Source organism: Synchiropus splendidus, chromosome 18, assembly GCF_027744825.2.
Source record: "Synchiropus splendidus isolate RoL2022-P1 chromosome 18, RoL_Sspl_1.0, whole genome shotgun sequence".
Taxonomy (NCBI): domain Eukaryota; kingdom Metazoa; phylum Chordata; class Actinopteri; order Syngnathiformes; family Callionymidae; genus Synchiropus; species Synchiropus splendidus.
The window spans coordinates 2,360,344-2,388,167 of record NC_071351.1 but is presented as its reverse complement, the minus strand read 5'-3'; the positions used below and the strand labels follow the sequence as shown (position 1 = coordinate 2,388,167).

Here is a 27,824-nt window from a genome sequence, read left to right as displayed (position 1 = left end):
AGCTTTATCTGACATTGAAAAGTTTCATACACATGATGAAGTATTCCTCTCCTCCTCCGTCCTCTTTTCTTCTCATCTGTCAGCTCTGAAAGCTCTGCCCTTCAGAGTGATGGAGTGATAGTTATTTTGAGTAAGTTAGTGGATGTGTTTGTGCCTTGTCATCGCCGAGCCAGAGCCGAGTGTCAAAGGAGGAAGTCTGGAGATCTGAGGCGTCACCTCCATGATGGATGATCAAAGCGTACGTGTTTGTATACATGGGTGTGCAGGAGTGCATGCTTGAACATGTGTCGCTGTGAGGAGAACTCTTCTAAAGCGACCGCTCAGAAGTAAAAAAAGAATAGTTTGGGCCAAATCATTTGTAAATCTTGTTGAAGGTCTTTCAAGATAACTAGATTCAAGATAACTTATCAACAGATGTTAATAGCACTTGCTGTCATGCTGTGTGCACAGAAGAGGGCGGGTCAGTCGCAGCATTTAGATCCCACAGTCCTGATCCATCCAGGGTGTCTCGTGGTACAAGAGCAGTAGGTGAAGAAGACTGACTTATATCTCTGGATTAGTTTGGCATTCGGTGGATGTCTTTTTTCTTCTTTTGCACTTTGTGACTCAGTTACAGAAAGTGAAAGTAAAGTTGCTGTCCTTTCTGTCTCCTCTTTCCCAGCCTATTTAAACTTGTGGATCTGTTCTTCTTCCTCACTCATGGTTTGTGTAAACCCTGGTGTCCTTACTCATTTTGATCACATGCCTTCACATGTTTCTTCTTAAGTGATGCGGTCAAAAATCAGGCTGCAAGTCATCTCACTCACGGAGCTAAAATCTGATGGATTTTTTTAAGGGTTCCCTATTGCAAGGTGCAACACCTTTTCTCAGCATTATTTCTGTGTCAGGCGTGTTTTCTCTCAATGAAGCAATGTCCTATTTCGACAAGTGAACCAAGTGGCTAACCACCCCCGGGAGAATTGTCCTGGTCATCTAACCTGCGTTGCAGTCTGTCAGGAAATGAATGCTGGAGAGCAAAGAGCAGAGGAGCGAAGGGAACATCTGGAGTGTATTACAGACAGGAGATGTAACATGATGTAACAAGACATCAGAGATCAAACAAGGTGCAATGAGAGAGGTGACGAATCCCCAGAGGTTTTACTGTCTTCCAGTCAAAGCAATTTTTCTCTGGCATAAATGGGGTAAATTGAGTTGCCGTCACTTCTTCATTAAATGCATTAATGTCGTCATCCATGAATTTGATGGTTTTAATAGCTCAAATCAGCGAGTCATTTTTATTCATCCAAACCTTTTTTTCTCCGATGTCTTTGCAGCTCTTCCACGTGGCGTACGTGCTGATCAAGTTTGCCAACTCTCCACGTCCAGACCTCTGGGTTCTGGAGAGATCTGTTGATTTTGGCCAAAGCTACCAGCCCTGGCAGTACTTCGCTTGTGAGTAGAAATACCTCTATATTCTGTAGCAATACTCCTGTATGTGACACAAGTCCAGATGGTGAGATGAGCGAGACAGATTCCATCAGCATCACTTCATGCTTTCCTAACCTCCCCCTGGGTTAGACTCACTTCTCACTAATCTCCGGTGAAAAAGCCAGCCTGAGGGGGCTGCTAAACATCCGCCGGTGTTTGGGGGGGGCGTTGCGTCACAGGGCGGCCAGCTGATTGGTCCCAGCAGCTGTCAGTTTGGATGAGCTGTTGGGGAATTCCAGGCATTTTACACTACAGGTTGCTGCTTGATGTTCACCTGAGAAACAGTGGAGGGTCCGCTTTCTTTACATTGCTTTAATCGAGGTCTCCAAAGCTTTCAAGAACCTTTTCTTCATGTTTTTTTTCATGCTAGTACATGATTGACAGCATGCATTCAACCTGCTATTTATCAGATGATGTCAGCAGACATTTAACTCCATGCTCTCATCCCGCTGTGAAAACATTGACATAGTTAAAGCAAGTATGTCACTCATGTTCCAAGTCACTTATCTATTCTCAGTTTTGTGATGTTGGTTTTTATTTTAAATTGGCATTACACATCCACGTTCCCAGTGCATAAAAGTGATGTCAACCTGTTTTCAAGTGGAAAAAGATGGGGCAAGTAAAAACACGTTTTGGTTGCTGAGTCTATATGCTTGTGAAAAATGGACAGGTTCAGCTCAAAGTGTCGTTGAAGCCACGTTTCACAATTTGTTTTATCATTGTCTCATGCTGTTTGAAACCTACGGAGCTGGAAGCATGTCTTGTATGGGGAACCAAATGACACTGTCTTCTCAGGCCGTTTCCAAAGTGAATCCTAAAATTCAGGCTTCTGCGAGCATGAGCCGTTGACAAAGTAAAGTTTATTGCTTCCACTTTCTCTTCCACGTTGAGGATAAATCATGGACCGAGCACCGCAGGAATGTCCCCTCATGCGTTGGCAAACATAGACAGTTGAAATTTCTGTACCATTCTCTCATCATAGCTGAACAGGTCACGTCATGCTGTCGATCGTTGATAAAAGCACTGATACAGGAATTTAGTCTGCAGCTCACAGTGAATATGTCTTTCTTTTATCAGTACTGTTCTTGAGCATCCTGCTTGTACCTGCCTTCACTTTTCTCACCATTGAATTTACTGGTCCGGGGTGCGAGGTTGGAATTTAAGAAAGTTCTGCAGATGTGTGGAGTCAGTTGAGGCTAATGATGGCGATGTTCCAGATGTTGTGAAGCTCCAGCCGGGCTGTATTTAAAAAGGTCTGAGCCGGACCACCTCTTTAATTATCATGCAGAGACGCGTCATTAAAATGCCAGGAGATAGTTTACGCTGCTCAAGTCAAGCGTGACAAGATGTTCGCACATTTCAAATACGAGATTCTCGCTGATGAGAAGTTTTTCTCTCCCCCTTTCGCTGCCTCTTTCTTCCGTGTGTGTGTGTGCAAAGCTTCCAAGAGAGACTGCATTGAGCGATTCGGCCAGAGGACCATCGAAAGAATCAACAGTGATGACGACATAGTCTGCACCACTGAGTATTCACGCATCGTGCCGCTGGAAAATGGAGAGGTGAGTGAGTTAATACAGAGTAATTCCAGCTTCATTTCCTTCACCCCAGTCCAAAATAATAAATGTTTGTGGTTTCCACTGTTCTATTTTATGTGTAACAAGTTTGTTTTTCTGGATCAATTCTTATTCCTGTGTAACGGAACTTTTGATTTCCTTAGATTGTGGTGTCTTTGGTGAACGGCCGACCTGGAGCGATGAACTTCTCCTATTCGCCTGTGTTGAGGGAATTCACAAAGGCAACTAACATTCGACTGCGCTTTTTGAGAACCAACACCCTGCTGGGTCACCTGATGGGAAAGGCACTTCGTGATCCCACTGTCACTCGGAGGGTACGCCAGTGCATCATCTTTGATTCTTACTTGATGTCAATGACAGTTTTGGCATCGTGATCACCTCTCTTTTTCTCATCTAAATTCAAAATAATTCTTCATCTTCAGACCTCTTCAATGAGTTGCTGCCTTGCATGTTGTGAAATAAGGTTTCAAGTGGGAAGAGAAATCAGTTACCCGTTTCTTTTTTCAATGTTTTTGTAAATTATTGAGTGTAATGAGCTCAAACGGACAGCAGGTGTCAATAGCACGACAGAGGGCCTATAACGCCCACGATACAGACGTGAAGAAGAGGCCGCTCTGCTGAGTATTTATGAGCTTCAAAACATTGGTACTTCCACATTTGATCAATATGAAAGTTGCTTCATGACAGTGATTCAATTGTACGCTGTGTTTTAATTCGTCAAAATGTCTGGTGTCTGCTGTTTTTAGCCTCATTGAAAACCAATGGGGGATTTTTAACCCCAAACCAATGAAAGGAACATCACCAAAATCAAATCGCTGTTATGTAATCCCAGTCTCAACAAGTTCTGAGTGTTTCAATAAACATTTTTATAGTTGGGATTTGAAGTCGCTTGCACAAATGTTCATGTTTGTTCTATCTTTGCAGTACTACTACAGTATCAAAGACATCAGTATTGGAGGCCGCTGTGTGTGTAACGGTCATGCCGAAGCCTGCAACGCCAAAGACCCGAGCGATCCTTACAAGTAAGCCCCAAACATTTGCAGTCCTCCATATATATGTATATCACAAGATAACAGGCTCATTCAATAGATAAGACTTTCCACTCACTTGCTGTCATTTATAGTTTCATTTGGTTGAAGGGAGCAGAGGGTCATAAAAGATGATTCTCGTCAGACAATCCTGCACTTCAATATGTGTCTGATCTCCCTGAAAGACAGATGAGTCGACTTGCAGGCATTTAATTTGCGTAGTTTAGAGTTTCTTTTGGTGCCAATTCTCATCAGAGTCTCATTACTGCAGCATTCCTGGGATGATAATAGTGGAGGTTTGTGGCCACACACATGATCCTGCTTGAAGAGGCAGTGTAGAGCTGTCAATTAAAGCCAGTTATATGGATGTGTAAATATACAGCCGCTCGTGACACGAAGAATCTGGCATTAATTTCAATAAAACCATGTGTCAAGGGTCAATTTTCCAGTCATAAGTCATGACTCTCAGTCGAGGAATTTGAAAATGATGTGAGTGTTTAAAGAGGCGTCTGTGTGAAAGCTTCGAGTAGTTCAGCCCTTCATTCAAGGCCAGCAGTTCTGACTACTGGCTCTGGCTTGTTGTAATTCTCTGGTGAGCGGCGAGATTGCTGTGTTGAGCTCACCTTTATTCAGAAAGAGAAATGTCCCACGGTGAGGCGCGAGACTGATTACTACTTGGATCCAGATAAACTTCCTCTCTTTTTATTGTGGAGACGCATCAGCAAGATGGAACATGCTTTGCTTCATTTGGTGAGGATGTGCGGATAAGTACAGTGCAGCGGGGAAGTGGACGGTGTGTGATTAATTTAATGATACAGCAGTCGACTACAGTGTGTTTCGTCGGTGTGTGTATGCATGTATGCATTCAGTGAGTATGTGGGTAGGTAGTGTGTGCAGTTTCCTGCTGGATTTTACAGTCATCTGTCATCTGTTGATTCCACCGTGTCTCCCAGAGGCTCATAAACATTTATGTTTAGTTCAACATATACGTGGGATCGCATTCAGTCAGCCACCCAGTGAGTGCCCTTCTATTATCTTGCATCCCTCCCACCAGTGTATTAAACAATGGATTCATTGACACTCGTACAGACTTGTCGCAGGCATCTGCTACCTCAGAAACATTCAGGGGTGACGTTTCTTTTTCCATGTTGCTGCACCTGAGAGATGTGTGAAAAGTGGAAGGAGTGATGTGAGGTGTTGATGGCAGGGTTTTCCATGTAGCTCGCGCCATGACATGGAAATAAATAGAGAATGTGTCGTCATTTCCAAATTTAGTGCTGCATACTCTTCAAAATCTGTTGTTATATTGTCTATGCTTTTATATTGTTGTGAGTAGTGAGTGATGGGTCTGTGTCCGCATTGCTGTGGCAGAGGCACACACACACACACACACACACACACACACACACACTCAAGAACTGGCGGTCATTGTTGCATAAATGCCTGGAACTGCACCAGAGGTGCACTGAGGTAACACAAGTCAGACGACCAGTTCGGAGATTATACACTCGCATATTTCTTGCGTCCCATTCCCAGCTGCAGGATGCGTGTATGTGAGACAAAGTCCATTGTCGGCGAGAGCGTTTCTTTCAAACAGATGCTCGCTACTCCACATTCCTCCTCGCTGATACAAACCAGACAGTGAATCTACAAAACCTGATGAGGTCATTCCTCCTTTCGTGTTCACATCAGTCAAACATACACCTGAAAATGTCAGTTCAGACTTCATACTGATGCAGTGCACGATAGAATCTCATCCATAGTGATGCATTTATTGCGATCACGGCCGTGATATTAAGTTTATTTAATCCATTTTCATTTTCATTTCATGGTTATGTTTTCCAAGCTTTGCTCCAAGAGTTAATGGTTTTCTTCCTCGGCTTATGACCAAGTTATCCCCGAGATAATTGCGCTCTAATCCTGTTTACAGACAACTGCTTAACAACGACGTATGAAAGCATGACCTTCTTTATTGCTGGACTCAAACTCACCTTGATGAAATGCACACAGAAACACAACCCCATAAGCAGCGATAACGCCTTGCCCAGATGTTCTCTCACCCCCGTGGGTGCAGATCCTGAACTAAAGGTGATGTGGCAAAGTGAAACCAAATGTGTGTCCTTTGGCCAGGTGGCAAGTGTATCGCTGAAATTGTCGCCAGTTAAGTTTTCCCCAAACCAACTTCTAGAAGCTACTGATGGGAAAATATTTTTTATATATTACAAGCTAATGAATTGAGGAATTTCACAATATTATAAACTGAGATGTCGAAACATTTCACCAAATAAATATTATTTTCCTACAGAAATGTGTTTTAGTAACTGATGTTGTTGATGCTGGATCATTTTCAGTCAAAAATAAGTAAATAAATATTGAGTGAATGGCTGAATAGAATACCATTTCTACCGAATACATTTGATCAAATTACATTAAAAAATGAGTGAGTTTTTTGAGTGTTCACAAACACTCCACTTCAAGTCCAGACATACTGAAACCACCTGCAGATACAAGAAGACCAAGAGGTTAGATCTCAGCATTTTTTGCAAAACCCCCCATGGGATTGAGTATCTTAAATTGAATTGGATCTGGTGTCTGTCTACATGAAGCAGACTGAAACTCAAATTCCTTTGTGGGGATGTTACGGTGGGTGAGTTTTATTCAGAGAGAAACTTTCCCATCTAACAAACAACAGATGCCATGATTTTTTTTTCATTTCACATTCAAATAAACGATGTACTCAGAGTGTAACCTGACCACAACAAACATTTTGTGCGCTGAGCCCAGAAGTTGAACGAGGAAGTGTTGAATTTGAACGGAAAGCCTCCATTGAAAGTCATTTCCTTAAATTAGATTACCAGGCAGGAAAACAAAAACTAGAATGGGGATCAGCGGAGTTAGCCGGGGCTCTGGGGATTCAGACACGTGAGAAGGCTGGCCTGGCTGGTTTTGATAGTGAAGGTGAAAGCTGCGAATGCAATCAGCTTGTTGAAACTCAATACACAGATGTGTTATCAGCGCGGGACAGAGCACAACACGGAACAAGACACCAATGTCAAGGCAGTTCCAAATGTTCTGACAAAGTGCCAACACAAGTTACTAGCTGCCGTGCTGGACTTCACTGCATTGCATTCACTTCAATTATTGACGTCACTTTGTTGGTATTGAAGCCTGTGTGCGGTGTACAAACGCTCAGTTCCGGCGTCAAGTCTGTCATATAGTGAGCCACTTAAAAACGCACACGGCTCTGGCATGGACACAACAGCAATTGGGTCTTTGACTGTAATTCACACAGCTGATGCGCCTAATACCAAGAGCCAGGTCGTCACACTTCAAACATCGATGAAGGTTTTTCTTCCCCAAGTTCTTCCCTGCAGTGTTTTGGCCACAGTCACCACAGGAAGCAGCTTCATAGACTAATCGGATTGCGTGCAGCGAGGAAGCCTTGTCGGTTTTTGTCAGGGATGAATAAAAGTGAACTCTCTGTTGTGGTTCGTCTTTCTGTCTGCGGTAGATGAACTTAGGAGTAAAGTTCAATTCATGTTTTGACCAAAGCATGTGGTAAATGGCGTCAGACGAAACCGAATGTTTGAGGCATTTGTGACTGATAAGATGGCTTACTTTTCTGAATACATAAATGCTCATTAACAATGAAGGAATTTATATCGCCAAAATCTAATCATTAAAAGTGAATCCATTGCAAAACTGTCTTTTTTGCAGTTTCCCTTTTAACTTACAGGATGTTTATTGGAAAGTGTTTGTATGTTGCCGAGGCATATTAAAAATACGTACAGCAAAGTAGAAAGCATTTAAGACGACGTCCACAGCAGGGATTTGAACTCACGGGTCCACAAGTCTCTACCATGCCATGCCAAGTAACCATAACAATGTAGAGTCAACCTGTTGAGTTTATTTTGTTTTGTTGCAAACAGGTTACAATGTGACTGTCAGCACAACACCTGCGGCGTGTCGTGTGACCAGTGTTGTCCCGGATTCAACCAATTGCCATGGAAGCCAGCCACGACCTACAGTGCAAACGAGTGTGAACGTGAGTACACGCACAGCTGTTTTCATCACTGATCCTCACAGAAGAATGTGTTTTCCATCATGTGTTCCTGGAACACAACATGAAACTGTGTCAATATTTGGGGTTTTCCCTCGCAGGGACCTTGAGAGTCGTCTTATCACTTTGTTGGTGACACACAGAAATGCCTCCCACTGGATGGGCAGAAGGCTTGTGAGGCTTGTGGCTCAAATTGAGACACGCTTATCGAGACTGTTGCACTGTGTCGCGCTCGAGATAGCGCTGTCGCCGTGATAGGGTTAGAGGGTGACCCACCATGAAAGCCTTCATTTCCCTTAAATTTAATTCAATAAGACTTACACATTGTGCCATCATTCAGAATGTCAACAACATGAAGTTCCTCTGTTAATTGAGCTTGAAAGTCCGACAGTACAGTCAGAAAACCGTTCAGTGCATGACCATTTAAGGGCATTTTTTTTGTTGTGCTGCCTTCGCTGCCTCCCGAAGTCTCTCCTGACAGCATGTGATTTCCGACTGGCTTTCTTGTCACATCAGCTTTCACAAGTCAAGAGTCTTATCATCTGACCTGCTCTTCTTAAATAGTCTTTTTTCTGGTTATTTAAAGAAAGACAAATGGGCCTTCAGGTCATGTTTGAACACTTCAACAATCATTCTGAAGGGATAAGGAGCACTGGTTTATTCCGCCGCCACCTTTCAGGTGCTGAGTGGAGCGATAAGAACTCTCTGAGTTTCACTGATTCTGTGTGAAGAGAAGAGTTTGATCAGGGATTTGTGCTTGTTTGCGTCGTACTTCTGCACTCTTTGTGCCTGTTGGAGCATGTGAAAGTATCATTTACGGCACTAACTCAGCTCGACGGTCACCAAACACTTCTCCCAACATCCTCCATACATATTTACTTCAATATATGTAATGCTTTCCCAAATGTTTTCCATTTATATTCTTCCTGCCTCGATTTATTTCAGACGTTCGGACATCTGCTTTCAAAGCCCTCTTTTTTAAGAGAAGCATTTGAGGCTTCTCTAGCTTCTGAAAGGGAAGTTATTAAAGACCAGGGGATTATTTTCATTTGAAATGAACCAGAAAGGAACCAGATGCTGCAGCACCAACCTTGTGGAGCCTGAAATATATTCTGTACGAACGTTCTTTGACACCTATTGAAGTTTTCCAGTGTAACCATAAATCATTCAAGTCCTTGTCGGAGTGGAGACCCTTTTATGCCTCATAAAACTTGCCACTTGTGTGTAATTTAAGATCAAGCTCCGGATTGCAGCGCTTCCCTCTGGTGTATGTTAATTAGATGTGGTTGTATTAATGATGGCTTCTCTTAGTTTTGGACGGTTTGTTCGTGCATGACCCTTGGAGTCTTTGATCTTGGCTAAATGAGCTGCTGTCAGAAGAAACATGATAGAAGCGACTTCACAGAGACCCTCCTGATTCATGTGTGAGGTCGCGCTCCCTGTCATGTTGAAAAAGATGACTTCAGAAAGGTGTTTTGAGTTGAAAGTCCAGGTTAATATGCAACTTTTCTTTTGTGTTTAAAGCTTCTCTTCCTGCTGATTTCACTCATATTCAGGTTTCTGCCACTTTAACAACTATTTGAAAGGTTTTTCTAGAAGAATTTCCAATGATTTCATTTAATTATTAGATGTTGTGTTGAATATAAAGTATATACATTGAGGGGTTTACATAAGGGGTGTGATCAGAGTGAAATTGTGTTGTGAAATTAAGGCAAGCTCATTCTGATATGCATTTTCATGTGTTGATATCTTTAATTATATCTGTGCACATACTAACTACACTATCCCTGCTTTGTTTTCCTTTTCTTCCCCTATTTTTTTATTTGAAATTTAATTCATAGTTTCATAAAATTTTATTCAAAATTACGTATGACACGTTAATTTTTTCTCTTTTTTTTTCTCACATTTTTTCTCAATCAATACTCTTTACATATAAATTTGTTTTTTGACGGTTTGTTATTTATCCAATTATGTTAAATAAATAAAATCACGTTAATAATAACAATAATGTTTTAATTATATTATTTTAAATTCGTATTTTAATAATTATTGAATGCCTCTGTGACGGATGACCCATTTGCCACTTCTGTGAAAAGTATTTCCCTTCATAGTCTCATGTAAAAATAGTTGTTTACCCAAGAGTAGGGAACATATATTGCTATTAAACAACTTATTCATGTGTATATTAGCAGCATCTCAGCCAGTGAGTAACCATTGTAAGCCTGACTATCTTTGACGCTAGCATGGTCACCAACAGTTCACTCTGAACAACAAGTTTGTTTGTGGTTCTTTTTTTTTTCATGAAGCAACTGTTTGTATCCTCAGAATGTAACTGCCATCGCCATTCATTTGACTGCTACTATGACCCGGAGGTGGAGCAGAGGAGAGGCAGCCTGGACATGCATGGACACTACAGAGGTGGCGGCGTCTGCCTGAACTGTCAGGTGAATACATTCAAAATGCCCAAGCTTCATTGACAAGCATTTTGGTCGCACGATCTAAAAAAACGTTTTTTCAGCATCATACCACTGGAGTCAACTGTGAGCGCTGCATCCCTACATATTACAGGTCACCTGACCATTCGATCGATTCCCCACTGGCCTGCTCTCGTAAGATATAGATTTGTCTCCTTAAAAAAATGGCCTCATTTCCTACGCAAGGTGTTTAGAATATGTCTCTTCCATCTCCCTCAAGCCTGCGACTGTCGATCAGAGTTCACCGACGGCACTTGTGAAGACGTGACTGGCCGTTGTTTTTGCAAACCCAACTACACTGGAGAGAACTGCGACTCCTGCGCCAGCGGCTTCATCAACTTTCCAGAATGTTACCGTGAGTCGCAGCGAGAAATACGGCTCATTTTGAGCTGATCAAGACTCACTCATTTATTCTATATTCCACCATTAGCGATCCCCACTTATCCCACCAATAACAACAATGGTGAGGCCAAACCAGCCGGCGAGATCATCAGTAAGACTTTCCTTTTTATTCAATGTAATCATCTCAGCTCGATAACCTTCACTGTATTCTCCTCAGGGTGAGGAACTGCTATCACAACACGGCTGATGCTTTCTCACAGCAGAGCTTTCGTCCTCAGCTCTTCACCAAAACAAATGTGTTTCTGTCCTCAGATTGTGAGTGCAGTGCAGCTGGTACAGTAGATAACTCCTGTCGGCCCGATCCACGCACGCGAACCTGCATCTGCAAAATCGGCTTCACCGGCGACCACTGTGACACCTGTGCTCCCGGCTTCTTTGGCCTCAACTGTCAAGGTCTGACTTCACTCCATCGTTTTAGTCATCATCCATAGAAGCCATTCTGTAACGGCCGACATGTTTCTATGCAAGTCCATGAAGGTACATTCAATTTTCCTGACTTAAATCTTAAGTCACATGATCCTCTAATGTCCAGTGGATTTCTGTGCCAAAGCCACTAAGTCACACAGATATCCTGTCCTGCTCCAAGTAGAAGTTCTGAAAGTCCGCATGTCTGTGGAGAGAACCTACAAACGCCTCACTTACATTCTGGCACACAGATGCAGCACACACAGTGCTTGGAATACCAGACACTGTATTTGCTGTTGTGTTTATTGATTTAGTCTTAGTGCAACCCCCTAGGAGTAAACACATGACACACACACACACACACACACACCTGAATCAACATCATTCCTAAAAGCCTGGCTGATCTTTGTAAGTCGCTCACGCTGCTAACTGTAGTCCTTTAAACCTCTAACTAATGTGTGTCCGCTCCAGGTTGTCAGTGCTCTGGGCCTGGCTGTCTGGATGGGTCATGTGACATGCTCACCGGGGAAGGTGTGTGTCGGAGTGGTTTCCAGGGTCACCAGTGCGACCAGTGTGCTCCAGGCTACTTTAACTACCCGCTCTGCCAATGTGAGTCGTGAGTCCAATCCGTGATGTTGAACTCGCTTCGTCCCCATCTCCAACGGCCTCTTCTCGTTGCAGTGTGTGGGTGCAGCGCGGTGGGCTCCCTGCCTGAAGGCTGCGACGCGTCTGGTCGATGCATGTGCAAACCTGAATTCCAGGGCCCGCGATGTGAGCAGTGCAGATCGGGATTCCACTCTTATCCCAACTGTCAAGGTGCCAAACTCAAACAGAGACTCTATGAAGTAACAAATATATTTCCCCTCAAAACACACTCACACAAAGAGGACCACACATGGAAGCCACAGTTGTTATGAGGTGTCTGACCTGAATCCATCTGAATATGTTTCACGTCCATAAAGTAACAGACTGGATTGTATGCGTTATCTTCCCAGAGTGCACCTGTGATCCTCGCACCTCATTGGATGCCAGCTGCACTGCCTCAGGACTGTGCAGCTGTCGACCCAACTACAGCGGCGCATCATGTGACCAGTGTGCACCTGGTTACTACAGTTACCCAAGCTGCACCCGTACGTCCTGCCACGGAACATAAACGTATGCATCTTTTCATTGTCGAGTTAAAATGAATCCTTTCTCTGTTGCAGCATGCCTGTGTTCCACTGAAGGCTCCCGCTACACCAGCTGTGATCAGGTGACCGGCCAGTGTGTCTGCCTTCCTCACGTGGCTGGACTGAGGTGTGAGAGCTGCGCGCATGGGGCTTATGGCTTCCCCAACTGCCAAGGTAGCACCCCAGATACACACGCAAAAATACACAACACGTCCATCTGCTGGATTCACTTTGATTATAATTTGAATTAAAATGATTTCATTTACAGGTGAGCAATATGTATATTAGTATTGGGGTTACTTACAAACTTTTTTTTTTAAAGCTGGCACCTGTGACCCGGCTGGATCCGTCCCGTACGTTGTGCCTCCTCCAGTGGTATGTTTTTCTCTTGATGCTGTTAACCGCTTGTTCATATAATGATGATGTAATCTGAGCCAGTCCACCTGCCTTTGTCCTCCGTGTTAAGTCAAAGTTCTTCTTCTCAGGGTCAATGTGAGTGCCGGCTCCACGTGGAGGGCCCAGCCTGCGACAAATGTAAACCTCTCTTCTGGAATCTCTCCCCGGACACTCCTGAAGGATGTTCTAGTAAGATCCATTCATAAACACATTGTCATCTTCGCCACTGTAGAAGGTGCAAACCTTGATGTATCTGCTTCCTTTGCAGACTGTGAGTGTAACATCCCCGGAACGTTAAGTGGCGTTGCTGAGTGCGCGCAGGTCAGTGTTTTTATTTTGAAGTGCTGCAGATAGCATAGATAGAATTTTCTGATGGTTAAGTTGTGAATTCTTCTCCCAGGAAACCGGTCAGTGTCACTGCAAGCCAAACACCTGCAGTGGAACCTGCTCCACCTGTAAAGACGGCTACTTTGACCTGCAGGAGAACAATTACTTTGGCTGCCAGGGTCGGTGTGATTTTCTCTGCAACAGTTAGAGAAAGTATAGTTGATCCTTAGTCGTTATTTTTTGTGGCATGTGCAGGTTGTCAGTGTGACATTGGAGGCTCAGTGGGTCAGTCTTGTGGGGAGCGAAACGGTCGATGTCGCTGCAGGCCCAATGTGGATGGACTTCAGTGCAACATGTGAGTCAAAAAAGTGGTCAAATTGAGCAGAGTTGTTTTCATTTCTAATCTCACCTTTGATGTCCTGGAAATGGTTTTTCGAAATGAACACGATTGGCCTGCTTTCTAAGTAGTTTCACTGTTTTTTCAGGCCTCGTCCTGATCATTACTTCCCAGATCTCCATCATCTGAAATTTGAAATCGAGGAAGGGACCATGCTGGATGGGAGACCGGTGCGCTTTGGCTACAACCACCTGGAGTTCCCACATTTCAGCTGGAGAGGTTACGCTCAGATGACCCCAATTCAGGTAGTGAACGATTTGGTTTTGTTGCTGTGAAGATTGTCATGATGTAAAGTTACTATCGATGATGATCATTTTTAATGCCGAAATATCTTCACTCTTCATGTTGTTTTTATCTGTGGCCCTCTATCTTTGAAGTACTTCAGTACATTTTATTGGATTCACTCCAAGCTAAGCTCCTCTGTGATGAAGGTGGTGGTTTTCAAAAGAGGCTTTGTGGTGTCAAAATTCTCTTTCTCACCTTAATATTGTCTACTTTGTGATTCACGTACGGTCATCCCTAACAGTTACTTTTCTTATCTTTCCCGCTGTGCAACTGTCCTACCTTCTTCTCCTCCTTCTTTCCCACGTTCCTCTTGGGATCCGTCTGCAGTCCAGGGTGTTTGTGTCGGTGTCTGTCACTTCTCCGGACCTCTTCCATGTGGTGCTGCGATACGCCAACTGGGGGGGGTCGGATGTTCAGGGCCGGGTTGCCGTCCTGGAGGACGGCTGGAAGTACTTCTGTGGTAACTGTAAGTGTTGGTGTGGGGGAATCAGTTGGTCCTTCTTTCTTGCAGTTTTCCTGTCTATTAACTCTCTTGTTTCGTTTAACCATCTCTGAAAGCAAATGCATGGTTGAGTGTCTATCCTTTCTCAGCTTCCCGGTTTACTTTACCTTTAGGGCCACAGATGAGTGTAGAGCCCAGAGTAGTAATTTTAACGTTTATTTTCCACTTTTTTTCCCCTCAACCCTGAAACCTCCCTCACTCGTTCCTGCTGGTTCTTCTCCTGTCTCACCTCCACCTCCTTCTCTCACCTGTCTTCTGGTCTCATAGAATGCAGTGAAGCTTCAGGTTTATGTGAGCGAGGCAGACGTCTATCTGACTCGCTTCATTCTCAGATATGTAAACTCTGAGGGCCAAACCTCCAATGGTAAAATAACAGCCTATCAGGTCAACCGCAGAGGTAGGTCTTCACAAATCTATTCTTTGAGTGTTACTGAATGCAAACAAAAGTAGAAAAGATAGTCAATTCAAATGCTGATGATCATTGCAGTGCGGTAGCCAAGAGTGTGATGTGTTTGAATTATTTTTATAGCCAATCATCTGTTGTCTTTCACGAAAACTACCTTCATTCACTGTGAGTCATCCCAGTTACGTCATCTTTCAGGTTCGGAACAATCGAAACAGATCGTCTTTGCTCCCAGCGTGGAGCCGACGTTTGTTAACGTACCTCAGAACAACTTTGTTGAGCCCTTTGTGTTGAACCCCGGAACGTGGACTGTGGTCATCGAGGCTGAGGGAATCCTTCTGGTAATGTAGACTAGTTCTGGGATCTTATGTCAATACAAGGTGAGACTGAAGTGTAACCAATCTGTTTCCCCATAGGATTACTTGGTCCTGCTGCCCAGCGCCTATTACGAAGCTCCCATCCTGCAGATCAAAGTGTCTGAACCCTGCACTTACAGCTCTGTGCCTGATCCCAATGAGAAGTAAATAATGACTTCACATAAGTCACAAGACTTTATATTGTTGACCCTGGAAAATGTTTATTTTATTCCAAATGTTTTTTTGTGCTTGCAAGACTTGTCAATAAAAGTGATGGTCTTGTCTCTGTCCAGCTGTCTGATGTACAGCTATCTCTCACTGGAGTCGTTCCCCTCCATCTCTGGCAACGATGCAAACTGCCGCCTCGATAACCACCTTCCTCGTCCGTGCCCGTCTGAAAAGGTCACCCCACGTCACCCCGACATGGCTGTCTGCAGCGGCTATGATGTAAACACTCTATGGTTATATTGCGCATGCGTTCCAATTGCCTGAAAAGTAAGCGTCAATAATCACATTTTTATGTTTCCTGAAGATGAGTGTGGAGCTGCGAACCGATCTGAGCGCTCCGGGCGACTATGTTCTGGTCGTGGAATATTCAAGTGAAGAAGAATTACCTCAGACTCTGTCAGTGGCTTTCAACTCACCGGGAGCTCGCAGACAGCAACACACCATCACTCTGCTGCACTGTAAATACAGGTAATAAAGCTCAACCATGTTTATTTGATATTTTTTTATATGACAGAAACCATCGTTGTTTGCTTTGTATTTGGTAAAGTTAAATATTAAATTGTATACTTCTGCAGGCGAGACTTCTCCTCTGAGTTGTGGAGTTTAATGACACCTGGTGATGGTTTCCGGTGAAGAGTTTATTATTGCCTGAGTTTATTGTAGACATAACTCTAAAACAGACCATATATTTCAATGGAACTACAGGGTTACTTCGTAGGGAAGGTTTGTTTGGATTTACAAATGTACCCTATTCATTTCTTCCAGACTTTTCAATCTCAATATACCATAGAATCGCTGAAAGAAATGCTGGCCGAGCTCCTTTACGCAGCTGCCACCTGCTGTCTGAGTGTATTGCATGAGGAATGTCTCACATTTTATAGATGAAATACGTGCAGGGCAATAATATGAAAGGCACAGTTTGGGTGAAAATGAGTGGCTCGCACTATCCCGGAACATGTCCGGTTCACATACATACCTACAGAAGCAACAGACAGGACACGGCTTGTCTGCATTTGGGGAGCTGTAAAACAGTTTTTGTGTGTGTGTAGTTAAGTCCTTGTATGCCACTGTAATGTGTAGACTCAGCTGGTTGGCAGTTTACTGTCACCGACGGTGCTTTAATAAGTCTGTCAACAACTCATCATCACAATGTGTGTTCTACAGCTTCCTGTGCCGAGTCGTGGCTATTGACCAACAGAACAGGGTGGCAATCTTTCCTCTTCCTGCTGACACTGAGCTGCAGCTCATCTCTGACCGCGCCTCCTTCTTCCTGGTAACCCATTTCCTGAGTTGTATCAAGAATTGGTTTGTTTGGATTAATTCAGGTGTAAAATGAATAAATGTTGCATATGAATGTAGTTATCAGGTCCAACTGCATCAAATTTATAATCGTGTTTTTACTTTGTCTTTGAAGCACAAAGTGTATCTGGTGCCAAAAGATCAATTCACAATGGAGTATATTGAACCTAAAGTCCAGTGCATTGGCAGCCATGGACAGTTTGCACCAGACAGGTAGAGTATTTTGGAGGAACTGTATTTCTGAGTAGACCTTTTGACCTTTTATTTTGTCCTCCTCAGCTCCTCCTGCGTACCCTCACGCTTCCAGAACCCATCAGACTCGCTGGTTCTGAAGGAGGGTCAGAGTTCCTCCATGCAGGATCACTTTCAGGCCACCCCTGCTCCTGCTCCTCCTGTACCCTACCAGCAGAGAGACGATCCCTCCTGGACTGTTAGGGAGCGTCCTCCTCTTGGTGCAGACAACGGTGACCACGTCAGACTGGATTCAGAACAGGTACATCCGTTCAATGAGCAAAGGGAAAGCATCATGTCAAGCAAAAGTAGAGATGATGCAACATGAAATTTACTTTATTTAATGCATTTAAGTATCAGCTGAAATAGAAAGAGCAGTTTGTGTTTTAATAGCATGAATGAATAGCGTTGTATTTGAATCCTTAAATAATTTTTTTTTTTTTATACCCAGAATGCAGCAGTTTACTCAGCCCGCGTCCACGCCCTCGGACGTTATGTATTCATCCTCCACTTTCACCAGCCACAACATCCGACCTATCCGGTCCAGGTTTTCATTAATGGCGGTCGCATCTGGCAGGGTAAGAAAGGCGGCAGATTCTCTCCATTCTGATCATGTTTCTAATGATGGTTTCCCTGTGTCAGGTCATGCAAACGCCTCCTTCTGTCCCCACGCTTACGGCTGTCGCAACATCCTGGTGTCCGAAAACAAGATCATCCTGGATGTGACGGATCACGAGATCTTCGTCACCGTGCAGATACCTGCTGGCAAAACACTCTGGCTGGTGAGATCCAGTTTTTCACCTTTTTAATTGAATATTTGTGATGAATATTTCTGTGCTTTTCTTGTGACAGGATTATATTCTGGTCGTCCCCGAGGCAAGCTACAGTTCCAGTTTCCTCAGTGAAGAACCGCTGGATAAATCCTACGACTTCATCAGCAACTGTGGCCAAAACAGCTTTCACATCAAGTAAGTGTTGCGGGTGTGGCTGCTTCATACTCTGACCCACTGAAACCATGGTGCTTATTTTCCTCTTTGACCGCAGTCCGTCTTCAGCCTCTCCATTCTGCATCAGCTCAGCTGTTTCTCTCTCCGCCTTCTTTAACAATGGGGCAATGCCGTGTGCCTGTCACGAGTTTGGTGCCGAGAGCGAAACCTGCGAACCATTTGGCGGTCAGTGCCAGTGTAAACCAAACGTGATTGGCCGGGAATGTTCCATGTGCGCCACGGGCTACTGGGGCTTCCCCAACTGCAGACGTAAGTCCTCTTTTCTCTCTTGATTTTTCCTGGAAATATCCTAATATGCCACTTCTCTTTCCTGCAACTTCAGCCTGTAACTGTGGTTCTAACTTATGTGAACCTGTGACTGGTGATTGCATCTGCCCCCCGCGCACCGTCCGCCCGGACTGCACCCAGTGTGAGCCTCAGACTTTTGGCTGTCACCCGGTGGTTGGGTGTGAGATCTGCAACTGCTCTCGACCAGGAATCATATCTGCCGACTACAGCTGTGACACTCTCAGTGGACAGTGCAGGTACATGTTCAACTCATACCAGGATGAAGATCTGCTCTTCTTTGCATTTGAATGTGTTAGACTTTGCTGTCTCTCATGACCTTGGAAGAACCTTTTCATTCTCTATCGTTTCTCCAGATGTAAGAACAACATCGTCGGCCGTCAGTGTGACCGCTGCGCCCCTGGTTTCTATGGCTACCCCAACTGCAGGCAGTGTGACTGCAACGAGGCTGGAACTGAGGAGGAAGTGTGCGACTCCTTCACTGGACAGTGTCTCTGCAAGGTGAGCTGACACTCACACTCACAGAGGGGGAGTTCAGATCTTGACCTCCTCTTTGTGCCTCATTTTGTTCTAGGAAAATGTTCAGGGGTCCCGCTGTGACCAGTGCAGAGTTGGGACATTCCACTTGGACCCAACTAACCCCAAGGGTTGCACCAGCTGCTTCTGTTTTGGAGCCACAGACCGCTGTCGCAGCTCTGACAAAAGACGGTTTGAGGTATACAGTCATGACAAGATGGATGAATTTGTCTGCGGCATGGTAGCCTTTTACGCTTGTTTACGTCCTCCATTTTCTGAACAGGTGATGAACATGGAGGGCTGGGTGCTACTCAGTGCTGACAAACAGGAAGTGCCGGTGACATCGTACCCAGGTCAGGATCTTGTAGAGGCAGATCTCAGCGACGTGCCCGATGTCTACCAGGATCTCCACTGGCATGCACCCAGGACTTATCTGGGTGATAAGGTGAAGACAATTCCGCATGATTATGGCAGCATTTTAAAGTGCGAGGTTACTCTTGTAACTCATAAAACAGGTCATTGAGAGCATCCACTGATCATAAAAAGTTCATTCATCTATGTTATCGTGAGTTGGAGATCAGTACCTAATTGCATGGATTGGCTCTCCTCCAAACAAGGCAGTGGAGTTGGTGTCTGGATTTTAGGATCTTAATGTTGAATTGTGCAAGTGTTCGTCTGAGCCAGAGAGCCTTCTTTTAATCTGCAAATGATTGCAGGGCGTTCTGATGTTGCCTCAACATGCAAGGTGACTGTAGATCTCAGATCTCTGAATGCTCATTGGTGTTCTTCGTGTTCTGCAGGTCTCTTCCTATGGAGGTTATCTGAGGTATCGTCTCCACACTCAAACTATGAGAGGTGATGTTCTGTCACTGCCAGCGGAAGCCCCCAGGCCTGACATCATCCTCAAGGTACGCCTATCCTTCTACACAGGGCCGTAAACATTCACCATATACATGTCTACAGATCGATTTCTCTCTACCTACAGGGCAACCAGATGACTCTGGTGTTTATGGAGCGTGAGTATTCATCGCCTGAGGAACCTCACATTGGAATAGTTCACATAGTGGAGGTAAATACACCCAGCATGGCCCAGTGGAGCAGAAAACAGAACCTGTGCTTTTTCTTCCGAGTCATGTTCTACTGAAATGTGTAAAAAAGCAACGAGGACAGTGATTTCAGGCTAGATGGATTCAAGACTAATCCATATTTAAGATACATGGGTACTTAAAACGGGCATGCAGGTGGCAGGGTTGTGGCTACATATTAATGTAAGGTGTTTAACATTTAATATGGTTTTATTGAAGTGACTTTACACGTCCTGCCATTGTCTCGCAGGGAAGCTTCCGTCACGCACAGACTGGCAACTCTGTGTCACGTGAGGAGCTGATGATGGTCCTGGTCGGTTTGGAGTCTCTTCAGATCCGAGCGCTTCACTCTCAGTCGGCCCACTCCGTGTCAATACGAGGCGTCGTGCTGGATGGAGCTGAATCCCGCCCCACTGGCCGCCATGCAAACAACGTGGAGATCTGCATGTGCCCTGCGAATTATTTGGGAGATTCTTGTCAGGTGATTCATAAAAACATAAATATTTACCTGTAATGATTCAAATTTCCTGCTGCTAACCAACATGCTTCTGTCGCAGAAATGTGCTCCCGGTTACTACAGGGACACCATTGGTCTGTTTTTGGGCAAGTGTGTTCCCTGCAACTGTAACGGACACTCTGACACTTGTCTGGATGGAACTGGCATCTGCCTGGTGAGCCTCCCAAAACCATTTGATCACTGAAAACAGGTCTTTTTTTGTTTTCTCATTGTCTGCGTGTTCCACAGAACTGCCAGCACAACACCGTCGGCGACCACTGTGAGAAGTGCCAGGGTGGCTTCCTTGGCAACAACTCCCTGGATGGACAGGCGCTGGCATGCTCCAGTTGTCCGTGTCCGCTCCGAGTGCCATCCAACAAGTCAGTGCCTGGTGTTTAGGCAAACTCAAGGCCACACACTGTAGCAAGTTTGACTGATTTGTCTTGTGCGTTCAGTTTTGCAGAGGGCTGTGTGCAGAAACAGGAGAGGATGCAGTGCTTGTGCATGCCGGGATACGCAGGACCTCACTGTGAAAGGTTGCTGCACAATCATATTTGAATTGATCAACTTCAGTTTGATCTGACTTTTCTGTCCACGTTTCAATTTGTGATCACCACAGATGTGCCCCTGGTTACTACGGAAACCCCATGGTGCTGGGAAGCAAGTGCCAGCTGTGCGACTGCCACGGCAACACAGACCCAAACATGTTGTTCACAGACTGTCACCCTCTGACTGGTGAATGCCTCAGCTGTATGCACAACACCGCCGGGCCACACTGTGACGTCTGTGCTCCCGGTTACTATGGCGATGCCATCCTTGCCAAAAACTGCACCAGTGAGTCTTGTTTCTTTCCCTCTTGACGGAGTCATAGTTTCAGTCTCTGATTTTGCTCTTTGACTCCACACACAGAATGCAACTGTTCTCCATGTGGCACTGAGTCCTGTGATCCTCACACCGGCCGCTGCCGCTGCAAACCAGGAGTCGCTGGAGCTCAGTGCGACCGCTGCCTGGTAAATGATCTCACAGCCATGACAAAGTCAGGATAATGTGAAGTCACAGTCAACAATGAAAAGCCCAATTTTCCCTTCAAGTTGTGAGGTATTTCCTGTGCGGCACTCTCACTGTGCTGTTGGTTCCAGGATGGAGCGTTTGGCTTCGACACCTGCTCTGGCTGCCGTCAGTGTGACTGCGATGCGTCGGCCGCTCTGGTCCAGCCGTGTGATCCTCAGAGTGGTCAGTGTTCGTGCCAGCCGGGAGTCAACGGGCCCAACTGCAAACAGTGCGCGCCTGGCTTCTGGGACTACGGGCCCAATGGATGCAAGAGTAAGGAACACAAAGCTTAAAGGGTTTTAAACTAGTCACATATTTTGGGGGGCTTTTTGTTGGAGAGTTATACGTTTTTTTGTCTTCTGTAGAATGTCACTGTAAAGGTGGCCACTGTGACCCGCGGACCGGAGAGTGCCGCTGTCCTGATGGCATGACAGGCAAACAGTGTGACGTCTGCGAACACAAGTACAGCGTCCCTGTGGAGCATGGCCACGACATGCACTGTGAACGTGAGTGACACAGCATTCCATCACCAATCCACCTGCGCCTCACGTTGCATCGCCTGCCTCCGACATCCAGGCTGCGACAGCTGCGTCATCGTGCTGCTGGAGGATCTGGACCAGATGAATGCAGAGTTCCTCCGAGTCGCCGAGCAACTGAAGAATCTCAACGCCAGCTCCATTGCCTGGACTCAGCTGCAGAACCTCAACAAGTCCATGGAGGAAATAGCTGTACGTTGGCACCTACTGAGTCGCTGTTCAGTGCTTGAGGAGTAAAGTTTTATATTTTCCTAGAAAACCATTGAGAACTACAACAGCACACTGGATGACAGCAGAAGTCGGGCTGATGTGTTGGAAGCTGAAATTGCCAACATTAATTCAGACATCAACGAGCTGCACGATAAGGTCAGTGAACGTCCGTCACCCCCATTTGTTATTGTACAACCAAGCGGTTTCATTTGTTATGTATGCTGAGTCCAGTCTTCGCTGACGTCAGACCGAGTGGGTGACTTGGACAACAGTACCTCAGACACCCACCAGAGGGCGGCAGAGCTGCTGTCATTCGTCCACAACATGACCATGGAAATAAATGGTGAGACAAAATGGCTTTTCAACTCCTTTTCTATTCCCTTGAATATCAAATGAGCTGCAATTTTTCTCTTGGAATCTACTCGCCTGCAGACATCTTGGTGATGGCGAACCGCACGTCAATGAATGAGACTGAAGACGACCAGGATGACGACGAGAGGGCGCGGAAGATGGCAGAAGTGCAGTCCATGCTGAGAGAGATGCGGTTCAGAAGCTGCGTCGGACAGAAGAAAGTGGCTGAAAAGGAGAAGAATGAGGCGGAAAAATGTAGGTCATCCAAACATTTGGGTCCAGCAGATCAAATTCTGAAGACTTTGCTTACATTTAATTCTAGTATTGAATAAAGTCAACAAGTCGTTCAAGGATCGCCAAATGGAGAACGACGACACAGCCAAGGCTATTAGAGACCGTTTGGCCCGCATGAATTCTGTGATGATGGACCTGCGAGACGCTCTGAACGACGCTGTGAACAAAACGGCTCAAGCTGTAGAGCTGAACAACGCCAATGAGAAAACGCTGGAGGATAATCAGGTATGTGTTGGTGTCCACAGAAGAAATCAGTCGGACACTAACATGTGGAATCTTTTTCAGAGGAAGATAGACAGTTTGGTGGCTGATCAGAAGGAGTTAGAAGACCAATTGAGCAGGGCAGAAGACGGCGTTGCCCAGGTCAATGACATGCTGCCAATGCTGCAAGACCTCAAGGAGGTAAACAAATGCTTTTGCTGTGTGAAGTCAATGTGTTTTGGTTTTGTCTATTCTATTAAATATAGCGCAGTCTAGTTCGTAGAGCCGTTCTGGGCAGCATTGAATTCATGATTTCCACCCAGGAGTACGAGCGATTGTCGGCCCAGTTGGATGGAGCTCGAGCACCGTTGGCTAAGAAAGTGGAGAGTTTTGGTTGGGTGGACTCAAAGATTCTCCTGGTGGAGGACGCAGAGCGACACGCGGCCATGCTCAACACTTTGGCAAACAATCTGTCCAGGTAGGAGCCCGGGGCTACAGTCATGTGCTGCTGTGGAAGCATCAACATACTCTCAGTTTCATGACGTTGAATTTCTGTCATTAGGATTTGGGGCATTAAACAGCTTTTTTTTCGAATAAAAAATATAAAATCTGTGTGATGAAATTACTGTAGAAACAAATCTGATGAGATAAAACATTCATTTACAACGTCTGAGACTTGAAGGGATAGCCATTGATCTTGAACAACAATACAGAGAGAGCAATAGCAACCTAGCAGAGCCGCATCTGTGTGTAAAATATAAATTACAGTGCAGGTCTGTCAACTCAGCACTGAATTTATTTCACGTGTTTTTTACTCTGTGTTTAAATAATCATTATTTAAATATAATTCACTGTAATTCACAACTGTTACTCAAAATTTAACGGAAGGAAAATCTGTGAGCTTTATTTCAGTGCAGAAATAATACATTTCAAATTTTCAGTGAAGGTAAATATCAAATAATTCCTTTTCTCTCTGCAGTTTGGTGGAAGATACCAAGGGTGAGGGCTTTGTCGACGTAACCAAGGCGTACAACAACATCATCAACAGCATCAAGGAGGCAGAGAGAGCAGCTAAAATGGCCGACAAAGCTGCGACCACAGCACTGGAGGTAGAGAACTTGTCGGAGTTGCATGGTTTGATATCATGACTCATGACACGTGTTGCAGAATGTGCAGGACCAAGACCTTGGCCAGGTGGCTGACTCGCTGAGGAACCACAGTCTGGAGCTGAAGGATGAAGTCACCGGTCTGCGTGAAGAGCTGGAGAATGGTAACGGTTTGACTGAGTGTTGCGTGTTGTGTGTCGAGGTCAGGACGGTTGAATCAGCATCTGCTCCACAGATCTGAAGCCACAGCTTAAAGATGCAAAGAGACGACTGGAGGATGCGAAGATGAAACAGTCCGACGTGATGAAGGAGCTGAAGAGTGCTCAGGAGAGCCTCAACCTCACCTCAGGTCGTCATACGTTCATACGTACCAGAAGATTGAGTCCCGATCTGTGTCGTCACTTTTGGTTTAATTTGGGCTTCCACTCCTGCGTAGATGCGGGACAGCTGATAGACGAGGCGAAGCGAGCTGCCGAGCTGGCGAACACGACTGCGACAAACGTCAGCGACACTCTGCGACCCATCAAGGAGAAGCTGGACCAGTGGCAGCAGACCTACGGCGACGCCAACGCCACCAATGAGGACATCAACAAAGCCCTAATGGAGGCCAACAAGACAGGTAGATATGTCTGAAATGGTGAGGAGTCTCCGGGAGCTTTCTTTCATCCTCCGTTTTATTGCAGTGAACATGCTGGGAGACACCATTCCTGTCCTCCTGAAGAAGCTGGATAAGCTGCAGAATCACTCCACACAGATGCCCAACATCTCCGAGGACATCAGCCGTATTCGACAGCTCATCCAGCAGGCCCGGAATGCTGCCAGCAAAGTAAGCATTTCCACCACCAGCGTTCACGTTCCACCCACCGCGACAGGTTTCTCATGGCTCAACTTGTGCAGGTCAGCGTGCCAGTCAAGTTCAACGGCGCCTCTGGCGTCCAGGTCCGCACGCCACCCAACCTGGCTGACCTGGCCGCCTACACTTCCCTCAAGTTCTACATCACTCTGCCCGAGGCGGCGCGCGCCCGGCGGCAAGGAGACAACGTCAAGCAGTTTGTCTTCTACCTCGGCAACAAAGACGTAAGCTGGCACGTGTGCGGGGTTCTGTGGGCGAGATCAAAGAACGCTTGTCTTTGTAGTCTTCCAAGGAGTTCCTGGGCATGGCTCTGGAAGGCAAGCGGCTCCGCTGGTACTTCAACGTCGGAGGAGAAACCGCCGAGGTGCTCATGTCTGAAGACGTCAATTCCAATGGGAACTTCAACAGCATCATGCTCGAGAGGCAAGTTTACACACACTTCTCCAAGGGCTGGTGTCCAGACAAAGCCGCTAAATCCAACGTGTGCGGACGTAGAATCCTGCAGTACGGTCAAATGGCCATGTCATCCGAGGCCACGGAGGGAGACCAGCGGGTGACCAAAGCCTACGTGGAGGCTGGAGGAGATCAGGGTCTGCTCAACCTGCTGACCGACGACACCGTGTTCTACGTGGGTGGCTACCCGAGCACGTTCAAGGTCAGCGCCGAGTCTTGTTTCTTTAGCCAGAGTCCTGACCTGTGCTTCACCGCTCTCCGATGTCTCCGCCCGCTTCCAGCCGCCCTCGGCCCTCGCCCTGCCCAACTTCAAGGGCTGCATCGAGCTGGACACGCTCAACGAAGAGGTGCTCAGTTTGTACAACTTTGAAAACATCTTCAAGCTCAACACCACTGAGGAGAGGCCGTGCGGCAGGTCAGCTTCGCCGCTTCCACGACAACGCGCCGCACAAGAGCCTCGCCTCACGATCTGTCTCCATCAGGGCCAAGCCCGTGCTGACCCAGGCCTGGGTGAACGACGCCGCCTACTTCGATGGAACCGGCTACGCTCAGATCACCTTCTCGGATGTGTCTGCCAACATCCAGCGCTTCGAACAGGAAGTGAAGCTGCTCTCACACAACGGGATCTTGCTGCTGCTGCAGAGCGGGGTAAAGACTTCAACTCTCAGCAGTTAGACTCAGAGGAGGCTCTTCACCTCCGTCTCCTTTTCTCCTCCAGAGTCAGTTCCTCTGTCTGGCGGCTCGTCACGGAATCCTGAAGGTGTTCTATCAGTTCACCGGCGGCCTGTCGGAAATGCAGCCCAAAGACCCGACCTCCGATTCGCTGAAGATCAGCGATGCCGACCCCAAAGCTGTAAGTGACTGACAGGAAGGTTCGACTCTGCAGTGAAGCAAGCGACGGTGAGAAGTTCTTGTTTCACTGTCCAGGTGGAGATCATCATCATGCGCAGCCAGAAACGCGTGGTGGTGAGGAACAACCGGATCATCGTGTACGTGCACCAGTTCCAGGAGGACATCCCTCCATTCAGCGGCCACTACTTCCTCGGAGGAGTCCCGGACAACCAGATGCCTGCAGGGTACGGAGACACGTCACCCTTTGTTTTCTGTTCAGTTTTGTATCTGCTGCTCTGCTCTGTTCCCAGGTTGAAGTCTCAGTTCCGCAAGCACGGATCTGTGAAGGGCTGTTTCCGGAACCTGAAGGCCGAGAGCTCCCACATCGACCTGAAGAGGATGAAGAGCTCTGGAGTCAGCTTTGGCTGCGACAGCGATCTCCTGGTGAGGCGACGTCAGAGCCACAGTCAGCGGGGAGGTGTTTCAGGTCGATGTTGAAAGGTTGGTTTTGCCCTGCAGGTGGCGCGAGAGGCTCATTTCTCGGGTCAGAGCTACCTGGACTTGGCTCTGACCGATGTTCCCACCCTGAGGAACAATTTCTACGCCAGTTTCAGCTTCCGAACGGAGAAGAGGGACGGCCTCATGTTCTACCACCAGGACAAGGTGGGACCCCGCTGTCTGAGCTGTGTCTGCAGATGCTGAGCTCCGCTCTCCTCCGCAGGACGGCGTGTGCCAGGTGTTCTTGAACGACGGCCACGTGGTGGTGAGAGCCGGCAACAGCGAGGTCAGGACGCAGAAAACCTACAATGATGACAACAGCCACTACGTCGCCATCTACAACAACCTGCAGGGGTAGGGTCTGCGCTGCGACGTCGCTGCGGAGGGTGCGCCAGCTAACCTGCGTGTCCCCAGGATGCGGCTGTACATGGACGACATGCTGGAGAAAGCCAAGGAGGGGCTCCGCCTGGACAGCAGGAACCGAGCCGTTTCCAGCGTGTCAGAGGGCAGCACGTTCCTGGGAGGAACTCCTGACCAAAGCTTGAGCAACCTCACCGGGTGCATCAGCAACGTCTTCATCAAACGGTAGACGCTTTTCTCCACTCCTTCCTCCGTCGTTCGCCTCAACGCCCTGTTATTCCCCTCAGGGAGTCTCAAACCCAAGCGGTGATGAACCTGCTGAAGGTGAAGGAAAACGTCAACGTTCCTCTCGACTGTCCTGCGGCCAAAAAGCCTCAGCAGGTGGTGGCGGCAGCTCCCAAGCCCAAGACCCGGGTACGCACACTTGCACACCCTCACACAGACGTGTCAGCGTCCACTCATTTCTCATTGGTCACTCAGGGGAAGAACAAGAAGCCCTCGGCTTCACGCAGCCGTAATACCAGAGAGTCCTGCAAGGGGGAGCTGTCGGACCAGGAGGCTGGAGCCACTCACTTCAGCGGCTCCACGCACAGCTACCAGAGGTTCGACTCCCTGCCCAGCGCGCTCAGTTCCAGGTTGGTGAGGTCGCATGAGGTCACGATTCCCATCGTGGAACGCCGTCACCTAAA

General features: G+C 46.5%; 1 protein-coding gene across 4 annotated transcripts in view; it reads left to right on the top strand.

Moving 5' to 3' along the window:
- lama5 (laminin, alpha 5) overlaps positions 1 to 27,824 on the top strand; it is a 50,682-nt gene that overhangs the window by 20,768 nt on the left and 2,090 nt on the right. For 3 of the 4 annotated variants that reach the window (XM_053848754.1, XM_053848753.1, XM_053848752.1), the window contains 71 exons: positions 1,314 to 1,431; positions 2,908 to 3,026; positions 3,185 to 3,355; positions 3,966 to 4,063; positions 7,999 to 8,114; positions 10,455 to 10,573; positions 10,648 to 10,738; positions 10,824 to 10,958; positions 11,034 to 11,096; positions 11,258 to 11,398; positions 11,882 to 12,019; positions 12,092 to 12,226; positions 12,406 to 12,540; positions 12,616 to 12,753; positions 12,902 to 12,954; positions 13,065 to 13,164; positions 13,244 to 13,296; positions 13,376 to 13,481; positions 13,558 to 13,657; positions 13,788 to 13,944; positions 14,312 to 14,450; positions 15,088 to 15,230; positions 15,306 to 15,409; positions 15,539 to 15,692; positions 15,778 to 15,941; positions 16,638 to 16,746; positions 16,888 to 16,985; positions 17,052 to 17,265; positions 17,455 to 17,581; positions 17,646 to 17,785; positions 17,856 to 17,971; positions 18,048 to 18,259; positions 18,333 to 18,534; positions 18,652 to 18,796; positions 18,870 to 19,010; positions 19,095 to 19,256; positions 19,612 to 19,719; positions 19,797 to 19,880; positions 20,147 to 20,377; positions 20,454 to 20,567; positions 20,642 to 20,772; positions 20,848 to 20,928; positions 21,012 to 21,226; positions 21,302 to 21,402; positions 21,532 to 21,715; positions 21,808 to 21,948; positions 22,019 to 22,170; positions 22,234 to 22,344; positions 22,420 to 22,531; positions 22,621 to 22,794; positions 22,862 to 23,058; positions 23,119 to 23,235; positions 23,358 to 23,512; positions 24,014 to 24,143; positions 24,202 to 24,304; positions 24,376 to 24,489; positions 24,577 to 24,759; positions 24,824 to 24,966; positions 25,038 to 25,217; positions 25,277 to 25,416; positions 25,489 to 25,648; positions 25,728 to 25,861; positions 25,929 to 26,094; positions 26,165 to 26,299; positions 26,374 to 26,522; positions 26,589 to 26,721; positions 26,797 to 26,940; positions 26,999 to 27,129; positions 27,190 to 27,360; positions 27,423 to 27,549; positions 27,616 to 27,770. In XM_053848754.1, the coding sequence (XP_053704729.1) occupies positions 1,314 to 1,431; positions 2,908 to 3,026; positions 3,185 to 3,355; positions 3,966 to 4,063; positions 7,999 to 8,114; positions 10,455 to 10,573; positions 10,648 to 10,738; positions 10,824 to 10,958; positions 11,034 to 11,096; positions 11,258 to 11,398; positions 11,882 to 12,019; positions 12,092 to 12,226; positions 12,406 to 12,540; positions 12,616 to 12,753; positions 12,902 to 12,954; positions 13,065 to 13,164; positions 13,244 to 13,296; positions 13,376 to 13,481; positions 13,558 to 13,657; positions 13,788 to 13,944; positions 14,312 to 14,450; positions 15,088 to 15,230; positions 15,306 to 15,409; positions 15,539 to 15,692; positions 15,778 to 15,941; positions 16,638 to 16,746; positions 16,888 to 16,985; positions 17,052 to 17,265; positions 17,455 to 17,581; positions 17,646 to 17,785; positions 17,856 to 17,971; positions 18,048 to 18,259; positions 18,333 to 18,534; positions 18,652 to 18,796; positions 18,870 to 19,010; positions 19,095 to 19,256; positions 19,612 to 19,719; positions 19,797 to 19,880; positions 20,147 to 20,377; positions 20,454 to 20,567; positions 20,642 to 20,772; positions 20,848 to 20,928; positions 21,012 to 21,226; positions 21,302 to 21,402; positions 21,532 to 21,715; positions 21,808 to 21,948; positions 22,019 to 22,170; positions 22,234 to 22,344; positions 22,420 to 22,531; positions 22,621 to 22,794; positions 22,862 to 23,058; positions 23,119 to 23,235; positions 23,358 to 23,512; positions 24,014 to 24,143; positions 24,202 to 24,304; positions 24,376 to 24,489; positions 24,577 to 24,759; positions 24,824 to 24,966; positions 25,038 to 25,217; positions 25,277 to 25,416; positions 25,489 to 25,648; positions 25,728 to 25,861; positions 25,929 to 26,094; positions 26,165 to 26,299; positions 26,374 to 26,522; positions 26,589 to 26,721; positions 26,797 to 26,940; positions 26,999 to 27,129; positions 27,190 to 27,360; positions 27,423 to 27,549; positions 27,616 to 27,770 (9,662 nt within the window). Of the gene's footprint in view, positions 1 to 1,313; positions 1,432 to 2,907; positions 3,027 to 3,184; positions 3,356 to 3,965; positions 4,064 to 7,998; positions 8,115 to 10,454; positions 10,574 to 10,647; positions 10,739 to 10,823; positions 10,959 to 11,033; positions 11,097 to 11,257; positions 11,399 to 11,881; positions 12,020 to 12,091; positions 12,227 to 12,405; positions 12,541 to 12,615; positions 12,754 to 12,901; positions 12,955 to 13,064; positions 13,165 to 13,243; positions 13,297 to 13,375; positions 13,482 to 13,557; positions 13,658 to 13,787; positions 13,945 to 14,311; positions 14,451 to 14,753; positions 14,884 to 15,087; positions 15,231 to 15,305; positions 15,410 to 15,538; positions 15,693 to 15,777; positions 15,942 to 16,637; positions 16,747 to 16,887; positions 16,986 to 17,051; positions 17,266 to 17,454; positions 17,582 to 17,645; positions 17,786 to 17,855; positions 17,972 to 18,047; positions 18,260 to 18,332; positions 18,535 to 18,651; positions 18,797 to 18,869; positions 19,011 to 19,094; positions 19,257 to 19,611; positions 19,720 to 19,796; positions 19,881 to 20,146; positions 20,378 to 20,453; positions 20,568 to 20,641; positions 20,773 to 20,847; positions 20,929 to 21,011; positions 21,227 to 21,301; positions 21,403 to 21,531; positions 21,716 to 21,807; positions 21,949 to 22,018; positions 22,171 to 22,233; positions 22,345 to 22,419; positions 22,532 to 22,620; positions 22,795 to 22,861; positions 23,059 to 23,118; positions 23,236 to 23,357; positions 23,513 to 24,013; positions 24,144 to 24,201; positions 24,305 to 24,375; positions 24,490 to 24,576; positions 24,760 to 24,823; positions 24,967 to 25,037; positions 25,218 to 25,276; positions 25,417 to 25,488; positions 25,649 to 25,727; positions 25,862 to 25,928; positions 26,095 to 26,164; positions 26,300 to 26,373; positions 26,523 to 26,588; positions 26,722 to 26,796; positions 26,941 to 26,998; positions 27,130 to 27,189; positions 27,361 to 27,422; positions 27,550 to 27,615; positions 27,771 to 27,824 lie in introns of all 4 variants that reach the window. The other variant, XM_053848755.1, reaches the window with a different exon arrangement.